An 18,878-nucleotide genomic window follows, 5' to 3' on the forward strand; every position below is an offset into this window, starting at 1 on the left:
ATTGATCATTGTAAATTGTCCCGTGATTAAATTGGGGGATTGCTGGGAGACGTGGCTCGAAGGGCCTTCTCCACGCTGTATCTCTATAAAAATGTACTGAAGTACAGTGAAGAGCTTGACTTGCATACCATTCATACAAATCAATTCATTGCAACAGTGCATGGAGGTAGTACAAGTTTTAAAAAGAAATAAGGGTGCAGAATGGAGTGTTGCAGTTACAGAGAGAGTGCAGTGCAGGCAGACAATAAGGTACAAGATCATAACGAGGTAGTTTGAGACTAAGTCCATCTTGCTGTATTAGGGAACCATTGTCATTTTAAGAGCAATTAAACAATTCAGATTGAGGTTGGGGACTGTATCGGATGCACCTCAGCTCTGGGTGGGGTTGCAGGCCATTACTTCCTATAAAGCAAAACCTAACATAATGGCTACGATGTTTCACTCCCAGATGAGCTCAGCGCTTTTGATGGACCTTTGAAATGGAAAATATAACTATACCTCTGTGAATTCCTGCAGCATCGGTGACTTTGATTTCTGTCTCGGAGGCTGACATCAGAACATGTTTCAAGAGGGTGAACCTTCGCACAGTGTCAGACCCTGATGGTGTATTTGGTAGGGATCTGAAAACCTATGTCAACCAACTGGTGGGAATGTTCAAAGACATCTTCAATTGGAGATTCCCACTTGCTTCAAAAGAACGAAAGTCATAGTGCCCAAGAAGAGTAGGATGAGCTGTCTCAGTAACTGTCGGCCAGTGGCACTTAAGTCTACTGTGGTGAAGTGCTTTGAGAAGTTGGTCATGGCTAGATTCAACTCCTGCCTAGGTAAGGACCTGGGCTCACTACAATTTGCCACAAGAAGTCTACAGTGAATGCATTCTCACTGGCTCTCTATTCAGCTTCAAATCACTTGGACAATAGTAATACCTACGTCAGCTTACTGTTTATTGATTACAGCTCTGTGTTCAACACAATCATACCCCAGTTCTAACCTGTAACCTACAAAATCTGGTCCTCTGTATCTCCCTTTGCAACTGGATCCTTTACTTCCTCACCAGGAGACCACAGGCTGTGTGAATTGGAAATAACATTTCCTCCGTGCTGATATGTGACACTGGTACACCTCTGGAATGTGCACACTGCTCTACTCTCTGTACACCCACGGCTGTGTGGCTAGGCACAGCTCAAATGCCTAAGAAGGCATGATAATGGCTATATATTTTATTAGGAGTTTGAGGAGAATTGATAGGTCACCAGAGACACTCGCAGATTTTTACAGATGTACTGTGGAGAGCAATCTAACTGAATGCATCTCTCAGTTTGTATGGAGGAGCCACTGGGCAAGATCAGAATAAGTTGCAGAAAGTTGTAAACACAGCCTCCTCAGCATCCAGGAAACCTTTAAAAGGCAGTATCCATTATTAAGGACCTCCATGACCCAGGGCATGCTTTCTTCTTGTTACCATCAAGGAGGTGGTACATGACCTGAAGACACACACTCAACATTTCAGGAACAGCTTCTTCTCCTCTGCCATCAGATTTCTGAGTGGGCCATGAACCCACAAACACTACATCACTCTTTATTTTTCCTCTTTTCACTTATTTATTTAACTTTTATTAGTTTTTATTGTGTATTGCAATGTACTGCTGCCGCAAAACAACAAATTTCATGACATATGCCAGTGATATTAAACCTGATTTTGCTTGTGATCTTTAAACATTGATTTGAAAGCTGTACTTGAGCCTGGTGTATTGTGCTTTCAGGCTTTTGTATGTCTGATCAGAGGGAGGAGAACAGAGGTCGTCTGGGATGGGTGGAGTGTTTGTCTATACCTCACTGCTTCAGTAATTCAGCCAGCATAATCAGAGACCATGCAATGGAGGCTGGTTCCTGTAATGGGCTGAGCTGTGTCCACAACTCTCTGCAGTTTCTTGTCATGGGCAGAGCAGTTGCCATACCAAGTCATGATATACAGGCTCCCCCTGCTATCCGAAAGTAGAGCGTTAATATAAAACCCTTCGTAAGCTGAAATGGTGTAAAGTGAAGAAGCAATTACCAGTAATTTATATGGGAAAAATTTTTGAGCATTCCCAGACCCAAAAAATAACCTACCAAATCAAACCAAATAACACATAAAACCTAAAATAACACTAACATATAGTAAAAGCAGGAATGATATAATAAATACACAGCTTATATAAAGTGGAAATAATGTATGTATAGCGTAGTTTCACTTATCAGAATCGGGAAGATTAAGCCAAAACCGATTTGTAGAAAAAATTGGCATGTACACGCATCCGCACACACCTGCCTGCACAAAGCTTCACGGTCATGGTAGTCTTTCTTGGGGTAAACACAGTTTTAAAGCGGGTGCCTTTTTTCGTAAAAGCGAAAATCCTCTTCAGATTTCTTTCTGTTAGCGAAAACAGGTACTAATGTCGGTCTTTCATAAAAGCGAAGTGGGGTAAAGCAAACTTTTGTAAAGCGGGGCACACCTGTATCTGCATAGGTTGCTTCCTGTGGTACGTTGATTGTACCACAGTGAGGGGCGAAGGGGGCATGCTAAATTTCTTCAGCCTCCCGAGGAAACGGAGGTGTTGGTGAACTTTCTTGGCCTTGGTGTCAACGTGAATGGACCAGGGCAGGCTATTAGGGATCTTCACTCTGAGGAACTTAAAGCCCTCAAGCCTCTTGACCTCAGCAGTGTGAATTCAGCTCTTTCGTTTTGCTGGCGTTGAAGGAAGTGTTGGCATGGCGCTGTGTCACTAGGCTCTCTTCCTGCTCTCTGACTCATTGACACCCTTTCTGGCACGTGTCCTCTTCCAGCGGATTAGTAGTTGATATATCTGGATGGCAAAGTGTTTACAGTAAATGGAATCTGGTTTAGTCTGGCACTTAAAAGGATTGGAATGGGAAGTAGATGAAATATCAAAACTTCTCTTAAAGCTTTTATCCTGGCTTACAGGCCTCTTACAATTTTTTTCCTTGTAGTGAACTCTGTACCTTCGCCCCTCTTGTTCTGCCATCCTAAAGTTCTGAGTTAAATTGTTTTTATACCCTTTGAAATATCATCCTACCAGGTCCATCTTTACGATATAATCAGTTGTTGATGCCAAGGTAATTAAGTGTGTAGTGAAAAATTATTTAGCGCTTAATTGGTTGCACTTTTTAAAAAAAAATCTAGCCTAGCTATAAGACTGTATTATAGAAGTGGAGCAGTCAATTCAATAATTATGAAAACTCAGCCCCAGAAATACTGCATGTGACTAGAAACAATTGAGATGCAAAAAAATTAATCATGTTGGGGAAATGGTTAAATGCAATTGAAGATGACCTCCGATATGTAGAGGAAATTTTGTTTCTGTTAAATGGTCCATTTTGTGATTTTTTTTTTTCAGTAACTCCAAAGTCATGCTCATACACTCAATAACCACTTTTATTTGGGTACACTCCTGTACCTAATAAGGTTGCCAGAGGAGTGGAACCCTGTGTAGTGTTTCGCTGCTATGGCCCATCCACTTCAAGGTTTGATGTGTGTTCAGAGATGCTCTTCTCTTCTGCACACCAGTGTTGTAATGCATGGTTATTTGAGTTATTGTTGCTTTTCTGTCAGCTTGAAGCACTCTGGGTCTTCTCCTCTGACCAGATTAACACGGCGTTTTGCCTGCAGAACTGCTGCTCATGGATGTTTTTTTTGTTTTTGCACCATTTTCTGTAAACTCCAACAACTTGTGTCTGAAAATCCCAGGAGATCAGCGGTTTCAGCGATACTAGTATGGCGCTAGCAATCATTCCATGGTCAAAGTCACCAAGGTCACATTACTTCCCCATTCTGATATTTGGTCTGAACAAGACTGAATCTCTTGTTTGCATGCTTTTATGCATTCAGTGCTGCTACATGATTGGCTGATTAGATATTTGCATTAATGGGCAGATGTATCTAACAAAGTGGCCACTGAATGTTCATCAAGTTGAAATGCTTTTTTCATACAAGTTCTTTTAAGAGTGAATTTTATTCCAAGTCTGAAACTTTTAGGTAGGGATTTGTGAATTGTGTAATAATGAATTTCCGTTGCCTAAATTGCAGTAATGCAGTGGCTGTCTGTACACAATATGTGTAAGCTGTTATTTAGTGGTCGCCTCTTTTCTAATTTTACTGTACATCTCGAGTAATTCCCACTTTTCAATAAGTCTTTCATTGTATGCTATTGTTTTGGTGGAAATTAATTATGAGAAAGAATAATGTTCACACATTTTAAACCCACTGCATATCAAATGGATGCATAAAATGGTGCTGGAATGGACCCATAGTTTAATCTTGGATCTGGTAGCATGCTTCTCAGAATATAAATGTGCATTCTCAGATTGTAAACACGATACTTTTTGGATGCCAGAGACACACTTCCTGATGAAGGGTACAGCCCAAAATATCCACTGTTTATTCCCCTCCCATCATCTATGGAAGTGAATAAACAATTGATGTTTTGGTCCGAGACCCTTCAACAGGACTGGAGAAGAAGAGGAAAGATGCCAGAATAGAATGGGGGGGGGGGGGGGGGGGAAGAGAGAGGAGATGGAATACAATATAGAAGGTGATAGGTGAAATCTTATTCTGGTGTTTGTTCACTTCCATAGATGCTGCCCAACTTGCTGAGATCCACCAGCATTTTGTGTGCGTCATTCTCAGATTGACTTTGTTTCCTTCAGGGCCTTAAAACAATAATCCTGCTATTGTCAATGTGTAATTATTGTTATATGCAACGTTCCCGCCTAAAAAAAAATTTTAACAGCTGCGCAGACCAATCATTGCTCTGTGCAGGAAATTTTTACGTGCTGAAAACTGTGCAGCACTTTAATGAAACATTATATAAGAGAAAATTCCAGTTGTGTGGCAACAAAGACTATGTGCACGGGAGCATTTCAGTCACTGTGCGGTTGCGCACATGTGCAGCTTAGTGGGAACAGTGGTTGTGTGATGCTTAAAATTTAATGTAATTCCACGAAGAGGCTTGTTTTGGGATATTGCAAATTTTATATTAAATAGTTTAATGGGAAAAAGGACCACCCAGCAGTAAGGCTGATCAGCGCCTCCACCCACTAACCCAGCCCTCCACACCCCTCACCACCACTACTTTACGAACATACAATCAATCTATGTATATAGCTATCTTATGTATTTATATTTATTGTGTTTTTTAGTATTGTGTTCTCTTTCTTATTGTGTTGCATTGGATCCAGAGTAACAATTATTTCATTCTCCTTTACACTTGTGTACTGGAACTGACCTTAAACAATCTTTAATGTATGTTACTACTTTTGATTTAAATTGAAGCCAGAGATTTATCAAGTTCCTTAATCATAATCAGCAATTCTATTTTCTACATTGGACTTGAAACATTGTTGTAGAAAATTAGTTCTGGGCACCTCAGATATTCAGTTTTCTCTGACCTTTAGAAACCTATTATTATATTGGGATAATTAAAATCTCCTTCTACAACTTCAGGAGCAACACACATAAAATGCTGGAGGAACTTAGCAGGCCAGGCAGCATCTATGGAAAAGAATAGACAGTTGACATTTTGGGCCAAGACTTTTCATCATGTCTACAACTGCTCTGTAGCTTTTGTACTTAAATGAAAATTCCTCTGCATATTTCCTTCTCTAGTTCTTGAGAAACTAGACCCAGCAATGTAATGTTCCCTCTAATACATAGTTATAACTAAACAAATTCTACTTTTAATTTTTTTGCCAGCGTTGTGATATACTCTTGCATCATACTTCTACCCTTCCTTTCCTTTCCGAGCACATTTGTCCAGGAATGTATCCCCAGGCTTGTCCATGCCAACCAAGGTGTTCATCTCAGCTGGTTTCATTTGGCCCATATCCATCTTAACCTCGCCAATCATGTACTTGTACAAATATTTAAATATATTACTGCACCTCAGCCATTTTCTCTAGTAACTCATTCCATATACACATCATCCTCTGCATGAACTTGCCCTTTGAGTCCCTTGTAAATCTTTCTTCTCTTGCTTTAAACTTGTGCCCTCTGACTGTGGTTCCTTTTCCCTGGAAACAAGAACATGTGCATTCACTTTATCTATGCCAGTATATCATATTCCCATGCAACTGTTTGCTGTAAGGTAACCTCTTATTCCCTGTACTTTGCAGATTTAAAGTACTTGACAAATCAAATTTTGTTACTTAATTTATTTTTCCCTTGCCCCATTTGAAATCCTTATGCCAAGCTAATCCATTGTGACCTGTCTTTCCCAATTGTTTGCTTTTAACTTAATCGTTTCTGTATCTTTTTTGCTGATTGACTTGTGTTCATGTATGTTCTGACCCTTCCTGAAACATTCTGGTGATTGTTACCCATAATTTTTTTGCGCTATAGCCTTTTCAAACACCCCAACACCTAAATCCCTACCTTCTGACTGTTCAAGCTGTCCCCATCATCAATAACAAACTCTCCCACAGGATGTTTGAGGATGTTTGTTGCAGTTTTATAAAATGCCAGTCAGACCACCTCTGGAGAAACCCATTATCGGAAGGATGTTGAGGCTTTGGAGGGTGTGTCTGGATTAGAGAGCATGTGCTATAATGAGAGGTTAGAAAAACTTGTTGTTTTCTGTGGAGTAACAGAGGATGAGGGAGGATCTGATAAATGTTTGTAAGATTACGAGAGCCATAGAGTAGACAGTATTCTCCCCCCCAGGTTTGAAATGTCTAATACTAGAGGGAAGCATTTAGGATGAGAGTGGTAATTTCAAAGGTGATGTGAGGGGCAAGCTTTTTTTAAAAAAATATTTACAGAATGGGTTCCTGGAATGTACTGTCTGGGGTGGCGGTAGAGGCAGCTACATTAGGGATTTTTAAGAGGTGTTTAGTTAGGCACATGAATGTGAGGAAAATGGAAGGATGTGGATATTGTGTAGGCAGAAGGGACTAGTTTAGTAGGCTATTGGATTACTAATTTAGTCAGTTCGGCCCAACATTGTGGGCTGAAGGGCCTGTTCTGTGAGTCACTCCTCTGCAGGTGCAGTTCATCAGGCTCAAAGGTCACATCTCAATTATATACATCTCCTCTTCCTAAGGAATCTAAAGCCCTCTTTCATTTGTTTTTTCTCCAGAAATATGTTCATTTTCCTATTTTAGTACTCACTAAGACATGACACTAGAATTATTCTGGAGATTGCTACCTTTTTGTGATCTTTTTAATCTTTCTTACTCAACTTTGCCTGCAAAACCTAATCCCTTTTTCCACCTCATACAATTTGCCCGTGGACATGTATTATAAACCTTCAGCATCTGCTGTAATTGTTGGTAGTATGGTAGTTGGAGATTATGTGTAGAAGTATGTAAATATCATATGCCATTATGCCACCACATCATACGTGAGGGTATTGCTAAAGTAAAAATGAAGCTAAGACACATCATCTTAGACTCCTGTCTTTTTTGCTTTCAATTAGTGTTGGTTTGGAGTTACAAAACATGTGTTTCATTGAAAGGAAATGTTTTAAAACTGCAACACTGAAAAGCATCAACTTGTCAAAAGAATTTTTTTTAACAAAGGTTGAGGTGCATGGTTCTGTCGTTTGACTGACGTAAATGAAAATCTTATAAAGTGAATCTTTAACAGTATACTAATGTGCTTTCTCTCAATTTCTGCCTATTCCCTGTATACAACGTTTATTGTTGCTAAGCAAGGAAGATGCTACTGCTTTCTCCAAGTGACTTGCTAGTGCTGCTTATTGTACCTTGGTGCCTTCTGCAGCTACAGGAGATTGACAGACCTGGGTGCTAGGGCCATCCTGTAAAGTAAATCAGGCCTTGATTGTTGGTTAGATATTGGTGGCAGATCCTAAGAATACCCCGAAGACCTTTGACAGCTCGCTACTGTCAGAGACCCATTTAACTGCTTTTGCACTTCAGTGGTAATTGGAGAGATGTAAAAGTAGGTTTAAAAATATCTTGCAACTAGAGATTTAAGTTAATTAAAAATATTAAAAGAAAATAAACCATTACTTGAACTTTTTAGTTAACATTGATGACCTCATTCAAAAGAATAGGGTTCAATGTACAGCTCAGTATGTTTCATCGGCGCTGGATTAGTGAACACAGAAGCAGAACACGTGGTCATGTACATCAGTATGTGACCTCCATTTTTGTCTCTGATGGTGCAATTGAATACATGGGTTGGAAAGTCAAAGATGACCTTTTCCATTGAAAATATGTTGACAGTGGTTTTCCAGTTCTAGCCAGAGATGAGCAAAATCCTTAAACAGTATATACCGTAGATGTTGGATTATAAGCCGCTACTTTTTTCCCACATTTTGAACAGCTTTGAACACTCTGGCCTTTACTACGGTGCGGCTAATGCATGATTTTTTTTCATGCTGCCAAAAACATTTTGCCTCGTAACAGTAGACCAATAAAATTGATGAGTAGTTCACAGAGGTCCAATGAAATTGTACGATAAATCAAGCGCACTTTCACAATTAAATTATTGTAAATCAGTCATTTGTACTCACCCTCATCAACATGGAAAACACTCGAAGAAAAGCATTGTGCTGCCTTTATGGCAGTTATTTAGTTTATAATATTTTCGCTTAGTAATTCATTTTCTAGTTAAAGTTAGAAGTGTTTTAACTATATTTGTTTTCTGTACTACATCGCGGGATGCTATGACGTCACACCCGGTTTCGCCGCGTCTTGTGGGAAAAATACCGGTTTGCGATAAACGGGAAGGAGGGGGGCGAGCGCATTACGCGAGCGGCATTAGATCTGAGCGAACGCTGCTTTTAAGTTAAAGGCGATCAATAACTTTTCCTGGTAGGCTGCAGTATATATATTTTTTACCAGTCGTTAGGAGATATTGGAATGTTGTTCAGTAAAAAAGTATACGCAACGTATATTTAAAAGTAGCCACGTTACAGGCACGGTTCGAAAAAAAGCATTTGCAATATGTATTTGTTTATGTTACCATATGGATTTAATTAAAAGTTAAAAAATCCTCACGTGTAATATCTTTCTGTGTAAATATCTCATATTACAACGTGGGACACCTGCGGCCGAAAATCCGGTGCGGCCTAAAATCCGGTGCGGCTTGTACAAGTACAAAATTGATTTTCTTTCTAAAATTAGAGCCAGCGGCTTTTAATCAGGTGCGCTCTGTAGTGCGAAATCTACGGTAATTAGATTTTATTTGGTTCGGCTTTGTGAAAAAGCCTGGGATGTTTGGCGCCATGAAAGCAGCAATAAAATTTCATGACATTTTGTAATTCCTAGAAAAGGCAAATCAAGGCTAACCAATCTGGCTGAAAGCAGACAGCTGGGAATTTTCTCTTGAATTATTTAAGGAGACTCTTCAGACCACTTAAATACCAAGATTTTTCTTTCTGCGAGATATGAATTCTGATTTATGATGGCACTGGTGATGCCCATGATTACGTACAGGCGGCAAAAAGCGAAACAAAGGAAGCTACCAAATACCTTATTAATAATGATCACTGTTAACAATGGAGAGGTGAGAGGAGGCAGAGTTGAGACATCCCCGAGAGCGGAAAAAGTCCTGATATCTGATCGATTTAAGTGACGGGCTGAAGTGGAAAAGCCAAATCGTGGCGGTGGAGTCTGGGGTCCAGATCCCAGAGTGGTCCAAGAGTGAAGAAAAACCCAATCCTTAGTTGGAGTTAAGTGCTGGGCCAGATTGAAAAGGTCATAGTGTCAGGACTGGAGGTGATGGCTGTTTCTACCCGGTTCTTCTTGCTGCCCCACAGTGTTAGTTGAACTGAGGCTGTGGCCTCTGGTTGCAGTGATGACTGGTTTTGCACTTGTGGACTTGCAACGTTTACTCAGCTCTGCGATGAACTGAAGCTGTGGCCTGTTCCAGCTGCAGAGATGACTGGCTTCATGTTGTTCGTAAAACTTAAGTTCTGAAGCTATTTGCTCACTTTTGTTTGCATGATTTGTTTTTTTTCTCTCTCTCTGCGCATTGGGTGTTCTGGTCTTTTTATTTAATGGTTCTTTTGGAGTTAATTTGCTTTGTGGCTGCCTGTAAGGAGACAAATCCCATTGTTTTATAATGTATATATACCTTGATAATAAATGTCCTTTGAACTTGAAGGACTTGCTCACAAGCGTTTGGGCCAAATGGCCTGTATTCGTGCTGCATTGCCCTGACTATGACCATAACAGTCATGTACAGACTCTGCACACGCTACCTGAGCCAGCAACCCTTCACTTTTGAACTAATTTCATATTACACTAGTCTTTTCAGGGATGTTTTTCTTTTAGGTTCTGAGAAGTATTTGAAAATAAAAATATTACTGGAAAACTTTTGCTTTGACATTAAAAGTCTGAAAAGACTATTAAGTATAGTTATATTTATAACTTCTTTCCAAAGTTGTTATTTCAACAACTGCAAACATGTTATTACTGTAAGCAACTAGATTTAATAGGTATCATGTGTCTACATAAAAATCACAAAATACAATGACGTTCTATTTTATGTTCCTAATAAAATGTTTATGGAGAACAAATTTGTAAATGTGTGTAAAAGAATGTGAATGCCACCGATCCTAACATCTTCACTTATTTCCTTTGTTTCCTTATTTAGTACATTAAATAATATACATTGCTATATTTAATGTAAATATTCAATAATGCTGACTTGTCTTTTTTCTTACAGAATGTCTTGCTACTCTACTACACTCAGTGGTGTGGATTTTGCACTGTTCTCAATCATATCTTCATTCAGGTGGCTCGTCTCTTCCATGCCAATGATGGAGTTGTAACAGCCAGGTAAGAAATAACTCCATTTGTTTTGAAGCTGCTTTTTTTTTTGTTGCCTGTTCATTTTTTATTTTTCTTCCTCTCCTTCCCCCCCCCAACCCTAGCCTGAAACTTTGCGCAACTTCTCCAAACTCATTTTTCTTCTTTCAGTACATAGGACCAGAAGTATATCCTCAAGCCTGCTACACCTCTGCACAGATCATTGCCTTGGCTTTCCATTCCTCTTGATCCCACTAACCTTTTGACTTCACACCAATCAAACTTGAATATATTTAATGATCCTACTTCTGTACATTTCTGCGGTAGGGAATTCCAAAGATTCACAACCCTCGGAGGACAAATTCCAATATGCTCATTCATGAAAGTGTGCTCTTAATTTGAGACTATGCCTCTTACTTCTAAATTACCCACTCAAGAAACCTGTGCAAGCCCCAGAGTCGTCGTATGTTTCACAGAGGTAATCTAATTTTCCTAAACTACACAGCACAGGCCCAGCTTGCTTCCCTTTCCCTCACAGTGTGTTGAATCAAAATAATAATAAAATCGCTTTGAGCCACATTACCCCAGCAATCCCAGTTAACCTAACCTAATCATGAGACAATTTACAATGACCAGTTAACCTACCTGGTACATCTTCGGACTGTGAGAGGAAACCGAGTACTCGGGGAAAAGCCACACATTCCACGAATGGACGTACACAGGCTCCTTACAGACAGCGCCAGAATTGAACTCCAGTGCCCCGAGCTATAATAGTGTCGCATCAACCAGTACACTAATGTGGCGCCCACTTGTAGGGCAAGTAACTCCAAGCTAACACACAGAATGCTGAAAGTCTGCAGGTCAGGTAGTATCTATAGAGAGGAACAAAGAATCAGCGTTTCAGGCTGAGAGCCTTCATCTGAACTGGAAAGGAAAGGGAAAGAAGCCAGTGAAAGGGGGGAGGGGAAGGTGTACAAGCTAGAAAGTGATGGGTGAAGCCAGGTGAGGGCAAAGTACATACTTTCCATCTTCACGTCTCTAAACTTGATCATTTGTTTTAATAATGTTTCTCTTCTTGTCAAGTTGGTGAGTTTTAAACTGAGGTATTAAATACAGAGGAGGTATAAAGGCAGTGTGACCCACATACTCATCCACCGATATCTCCTAAAATCTTGCCTTTTGTAAGTCAGCAGTGAAAACGAAATATCAATTAAATGCCTAAAAATTTGTCACATTATTTCTGTAAGTTGTGTTTGAATTCCGTTGGTGATACCTTACCCCGGTCACATTCTGCCAAGTTCGCACACAACAGCCTCAAACTTCACTTTGTGTTTTAAGATGAGCATCAGATGCTAGATTAATACCCTTGGCAGTGTTGAGGCAATGCCAAAATCTCCAAGATCCGGTCCTTCAGATGTATTGCTGAACTAAATCACTGAAAGTTAAAGATCCAGTGGTACTAGGTTTTATTCTTGTTCAGTTCTTCCTCAATTCTCCATTGAAGATCTGCCCAATCTGGGATCCGTATGTAAATAGAGCAGCTGTCTCACTTAGCTGTAAAACAATTGTGCTTTATTGAACTGCTTGGAGACATACCTGCCTAATGTAATCAGTAACATTATAAATACAAACCTCTCTTGTAATTGTGTTCATGAGGCTGGTTACTGTGTTCATTCAAGTTTTCTATCCCCCCCCCCCCCCCCCACACACTTCTACATTCCATCTATTGGCACTTTAAACAGTGCGATTAAATCTTTCAAAATCGAAGTTGCTGCTATAGGTTGTGACATTTGATTACTCAGCAGTCTACAGATCAGCCAGCTTGGCAACAGTGACATTATTTTTAGTTAGCACTGTATAATGATTGTTCTGAATACATAGTGACAGTGTATGTAGTTTGTTAAAACTACCATATATTTTAATAACTGCTTCATGAATTTAAAATTAATTGACTGAATTCAATGAATGGTATAAAACAGGAATATCAGTATTTGGTGAAATTTCAGAAGAGTGTGTGATCCCTTCTCTACATCTACCAGTTATAAAGAATTGTAAAGATCAAAGTAAATTTATTATGAAAATACATACGCTGTATGGCCCCATATACTACCCTGAGATACATTCTTTGTGGGGATTCACAGTGGATACAAAGAAATACAGTAAACTACACAAACAGAGATGGACAAACAACCAATGTGCAAAAAAAAAACAAACTCTGCAGATACAAAAAAGCTAATAACAATAAATTATATTGAGACCGTGAATTATAGAGTCCTTGAAAGTGAGTTCATCGATAGTGAATCAGTTCAGTACTGACGTGAGTGAAGTTGTGTACACTGGTTTAGGAGCCTGATGGTTGAAGGGTAATAACTGTTGCTGAACCTGGTGGTATTGGGCACTTAAAGCAGTAAGTCACTCACTTTTAGTTCCATCTGTGCAATCAGGGATCAAGCAAACTGGATTTTGAACAATGCATAAAATTCTTCTTGCTGCAGATACATTAGCTACAAGTCATTTAAGATCTGAACAATCACAGTTTTAATCAGTGGGAATTTTGGATCCCTTATTTGTTTGGTGGAACTCCCAACATTTGCTTGTGGAGCAGACTTAGTGGACCAAATGGCCTGGTTCTACACCTAATTCTTGTGATCTAACTCCCTTTCTTCAATATGACTAGTTAGAGGTTACTAAAATAATTCACAAAACTGTTCTATTCTTTCAGAGTCAATGTTGCCAAAAATGACCTTCCTTGGGAATACATGGTTGATCGATTTCCAACTGTTCTGTTTTTCCCCAGAAACAGGTAAGGCACACAGTACACAATCCTCCTTGTATAAATATGTTCTCTGACAGTATTCTAATATTTACATTTCTTATCAACTGTCTACCTTGTCAGAGTATGATTGTGACTTGTATCAACTCCTCCACTGTTAAAACTAACTTTATATGATGCTCCTTTTTGGAATTGCTCCTTCCTATACTGACTTTCCCAATATACTGTAAAAGTATTTTACATTAGTTCTGACATTACCGTATGAGACAAAAAAATGAATTTTGATGCACTTACTGGTGTAATGTGACATGGTAATTGTGCTATCACAGCTGCACAGGAAAACTTTTGGAGAACTACAATGGTTCTAATGCCATTATGTTAAATTCCGTTTAAAGTTTCCCAGTTTTTCAAAGTAGATGAGGTAATATGCTGACTTTTGACTATTCACTAAATGTCAGTGTAGCATTATAAACTATTAACATCAGGACATAACATGCAAACTCAGTGTGTTACCACCCCCTCCCCCCCAGCCACTAAATATGACATGCGAATAATGTGGAAATTGCAGGTATCATGTACCATACATAATTTTATGTGCCACTGTGCAGGCATCAAAAACAGAATTTAAGTGAAAGTTAATGTTTTTTTCCTCTCTAGAACTACACACTGAATCTGTGCAGTGAGATATTGAGCCGTCTAAGCCTATGCCAGCTTGCATTTAGAATGAAAAATGATCTGATTGAAATGTACATTTTACAAAGGATATGCTAGTGTAGATATGTGAATGATGCATCCCCTTTATGGGGTATGTGGAGTATTAGTACCCAAACAAAGGGTGAACCATTCAAGGGTGAGAAGTGATTTTTTTTTTTCCCCCAAGTAACGTGAATCTTTTCAATCTCTATAGTGGCTCAGATACTGAGTACAGATCAATAGATAGTAAGGAATATGCCATTAGTGCAGGAAAACACTGCTGAGATAAATAATCAGACACAATCTTATTGATTGGCACAGCAGGTATAAGGATCGTATTGGTTTATTCCCTGCTTTTTCTACTTGTGTCTTAGAGAGTGGAAGAATGTTTAATGTTTAAAAACAAGACTAACTCAAAAAAGTTCTTCTGTTTTTTTTAATTGAATCTGTTAAGAGGATGGAAGGTTACAAATTCCCGATGACTTGCCTGGGAAAGATATGGGCACAATAGTCCATTTCTATTAGCTTCCAAAGTTGAGAATGATCTTGAATCATTTTACTTCGGACTAGCTACGTCTGTCTCGGTGAAGATTTAAAACCAGCATGGTTTCTTTAGTCAAGATGTATTTGGGCTCTAGTCTGATGTCTTCTTCCCTGGGCCTAAAGTTGCACCTAGGGAAAAACACACTTGCTCTTCCATGGTGAAGTATCTCAACTCACTGCTCATCTCTGGGCCAAGCTCCAGCTTATCTGTTTGGAAGATCAAAATCCATTGGAAGAAGCTGGCTTGTCTGCACCATTATATGGCTATCCACAGATAAAGATTATGAAGAGATCTTGTAGATTTCCACAGTGTTCTCAAGTCTTCCCCAATATACAAAGGCCAACTTGCGTACAGCCATGGCATACAAGTGAACGTTTGGGAGGCTGGTGGTATGGACTTGCTAGCTGCTGTGGAGCTGCAGGCACCTTCTCCTGTGTGGGGACTGTGTTTGCAGCTGCATTTCTGACTTAAGACCTGCCTGGGATACAAACGGTCCACAGGAGCCCTGCCATAATCTGGGGATGACCTGTATCTGTAAATTGTGAGAATAGGGTAGGTAGGCAGGATAGTTGCACAAACCTACTCAGCAAACTGTGAAAACTATTTAATCAACCAAACTGTTAAAGTAAAAAAAAACGAACAGAGAAAAACACTTAAGTATTCAAATAAACCAAAACAATAAAAAATTTGGAACATGCTAACACTTTAATTCCTCTTCCATTGAAACTAAGAAAACTCCCAGTGCCCAGTCTAATCTTATGCAGAATATTTAACTCAATTCTCCAACATTGCTATACTTTGCACTTCCATGCTTCCTTCATAAGGAGTCCAGTGCTAGAGCACAGTTCTAGCAAATGCTGGCTAATCTCTGAAACTATCTTGGGACCTTGTTAGCATTTGTACTAGAAAAAAGGTTTTCTATGTGAAGTCCAGTTCTTTAGGTCTTTGCTACACTCTAACAAGAGGATTTCTGTCTTGTGTGTCTATGGAACCATTGAGTCCATTCTGTGTGTAATAATTTTATAGAAGGGTAACCTCCACTCCCACTTTTTTGTACATTGTCTGACCTTGGTTGTCATCTGGGGACAGTGTTTCAGAAACTAGAGTAGGAGGCTGTACAGTATACATTGACCTAAGTCCTTCCACTTCCTTCTCCAGTGAATTAAACTATTCTAGTGGTGAAAAGGTTTCCACTCTAATTGTTCTGTCTGTAACAAAGAAAAATCCATCTGTTTTATACTGTTAGCAAGCTATTCTGACTGCTCTGATGTTGGGGGCAATAGGTTAAACAATGTCATCACCATAATACTAGAAGTTGTTGAGAACACTGAGGGGAATGTAATGAGGCTTCATGTGGACAAACAAGTTAAAGTGGCAAGTGAGGAATGGGGACTCATTCATCCTGGTGCACCAAACAGAAGAGCAGAGTATTTACTCAACTGGTTACAGATTAGGAAATGTTGATGCTGAAGACGGCTTGGATGTTTCTGTATGTAATTTCCTGAAAACTACTGTGCAGATGCAGCTACTAATTAGGAGTGTTAGTGAAACATTGTGGGAAAAAAGATTGAGGAAATGCAGCAAAGAATGCACACTCAGCATTTAATAACAGCTTCTTCCCTTCCATCATCAGATTTCTGAGTGGCTCACTATTTTGGTCTTTTACATTATTTTTATATATTGTAACTAAGGAAGTATTTTTCATGTATAACACTGTACTGTTGCTAACAAAGTAACACATTTCATGACATACAGTTGCAAGCAAAAGCTTGTGAACCCTTTGCAATTACTTGGTTTTCTGTATTAATTACTTGTAAGTGAAGATCAGACCATATTTTAAGTCACAGTAATGGACAAACACAATCTGTCTAAACTAATAACATCCAAACAATTGTACTTCCCATGTTTTTATTGAACAAATTGTTTAATCATTCACGGTCCAGGTTGGGAAAAGTATATGAATCCTTGTATTTATTAACTGGTAGAACTTCCTTTAGCATCAATAACCTCCACCAAACATTTCCTGTAGCTGCTGATCAGAATTGCACAATGGTGAGGAGGAATTTTGGATCAATCCTCCATACAAAGTTTTCAATTCATCAATATTTCTGGGATACATTGCATGAACAGCTCTCTTCAGGTCATGCTACAACACCTCAATTGGGTTAAGGTTTGGACTCAGATTTGGCCATTCCAAAACATGAATTTTCTAATTTTTAAACAGTTTATTGATTTATTCTTGTGTTTCGGATCAATGTCTTGCTGCATCATCCAACTTTTATTGAGCTTTATTATTCTCCTGTAAAATGTCTTAAAATAATCTTGAATTCATTGTTTCCTCAATAATCCCAAGCCGTCCCGGCACTGAGGCAGCAAAGCAGCCCCAGACCATGTTGCTGCTTCCACCATGCTTCACAGCTGAGATTACGTTTTGGTGTTGGTGTGCAGTGCCCTTTTCCCTCCAAACATAGTGGTGTGTAGTTCTGCTAAGAAGTTCAACTTCTCTCTCATCTGTCCACAGAACATTTGTCCCAGAAGTGTTGTGGCACATCAAGGTGGTCTTTTGCAAACCTGAGATGTGCAGCAATGTTTTGTTTGGAGAGCAGTGGTTTCCTCGGTGATGTCCTTCCATGAATTCCATTCTTGTTTAGTGCTTTCTTTAATATAGTGGACACTTGAACAGAGACTAGCATGTTCCAGAGATTTCTGCAGGTCTTTTACTGTTACCCTTGGGTTCTTTTTCACCTCCGTCAGCATTGCATGTTGTCCTCTTGGTGTGATCTTTGCAGGATGCCCACTCCCAGGGAGAGTAGTAACAGTATTGAATTTCCTCCATGTGTATTCAATTTCTTTTACTGTGGTCTTTAGAAGTGCTTTTGTAGTCTTTTCCAGCTTCATGCATCTCTAGAATTCTTCTAAGGTCCTCTGAAAGTTGTTTTGATTGGGGCATGGTGCACATAAATAGATCTTTCTTGAGACGAAGCAGACTCTACCAGTAACCTGACTTTATGTGTGTGCGTGTTGTTTTATATATAGGGCAGGACACCTCTACAACCCACACCTCCAGTCTCATCGATTAGAACACCTGACTCCAAATAGCTTTTGTGGAAGGCATTACCCCAGAGGTTCACATACTTTTTTGAACCTAGACTGTGATTGTATAAATGGTGTACTCAGTATTGACAAGAATAAGAACAGTTGTTTGTGTTACTAGTTTAGGCAGATAGTGTTTGTCTATTATTGTGACTTGGATGAAAATCAGACCACGTTTTATGAGTAATGCAGAGAATCAGGTAATTGCAACTGAATGACTAAATCTCTGTATGAGGACACAAGAAGTCTAGGCATATATTCTTTAGGATATGAAAGAGTGAGTGATGATCTTATTGAAATTGTGTATTTTTTGCAAAGCTTGTCCAGATGAATGGCGTTTGTTTCCTCGGTGCGGATTCGGAATTGTGCCTTTTATTGGAGAAAACTTTCTGCACTAGGAGAGTGATGAATCTGTGTTGTGGAGGCTTGGTTTTAGCAGTGTTTGAAAACAAAGTTTGATAGATTTTCTTTATCAATGAAATTACGGGATATGGGGACAGTGGTGCTGATGTAATAAAATCAGCCCATTCATGCTTTTTCTATTTTTATCAGATACAGACATCCCGTGATCACTGAATGTTAATATTTTTAAGGATTCTCAGTGTGCCTTGCATTCATAAATATTTAAGTGCTAATGAAAATACTTAAAACTCACTGCAAGTTAAAAAACATTTTGCCTTAGCAGTTAGCACTTCACAGCTGTAAAATCACTACTGCAATAAATGGGCTTGCAGATCTTTTACCAGGTATAAGCTGTCACAGTAACTATCTTTTTTATGTAAAATTTGCTAAGTAGTTTGCCTATAGTTTTCCAAGTTGTGCATTATTCAGAGTTGTATTCTAGGTAAATTATTTGAAGTTTTGGATTGGAATATTTTTGTTCCCTAACTTGTTGGAATATGAAATCAAACTAACAGGGAAGATGAAGTATGATAATGTCCTGGTTATGACTTGCAGTGAGCTATTTTGTACTTTGTTCAAGTTCCTTGTGCTTATTTA

The 18,878-nt window shown here is 39.1% G+C and overlaps 1 protein-coding gene across 2 annotated transcripts in view; it reads left to right on the forward strand.

The window, feature by feature from the left end:
• Positions 1-18,878, forward strand: part of txndc11 (thioredoxin domain containing 11) — a 76,281-nt gene that overhangs the window by 54,803 nt on the left and 2,600 nt on the right. For both annotated transcript variants that reach the window (XM_073060315.1, XM_073060316.1), the window contains exons 10-11: positions 10,694-10,806; positions 13,499-13,579. In XM_073060315.1, coding sequence (XP_072916416.1) covers positions 10,694-10,806; positions 13,499-13,579 — 194 coding nt within the window. The remainder of the gene's footprint in view (positions 1-10,693; positions 10,807-13,498; positions 13,580-18,878) is intronic.

This window comes from Hemitrygon akajei, chromosome 11 (assembly GCF_048418815.1).
Source record: "Hemitrygon akajei chromosome 11, sHemAka1.3, whole genome shotgun sequence".
In the NCBI taxonomy this organism is placed as follows: Eukaryota; Metazoa; Chordata; class Chondrichthyes; order Myliobatiformes; family Dasyatidae; genus Hemitrygon; species Hemitrygon akajei.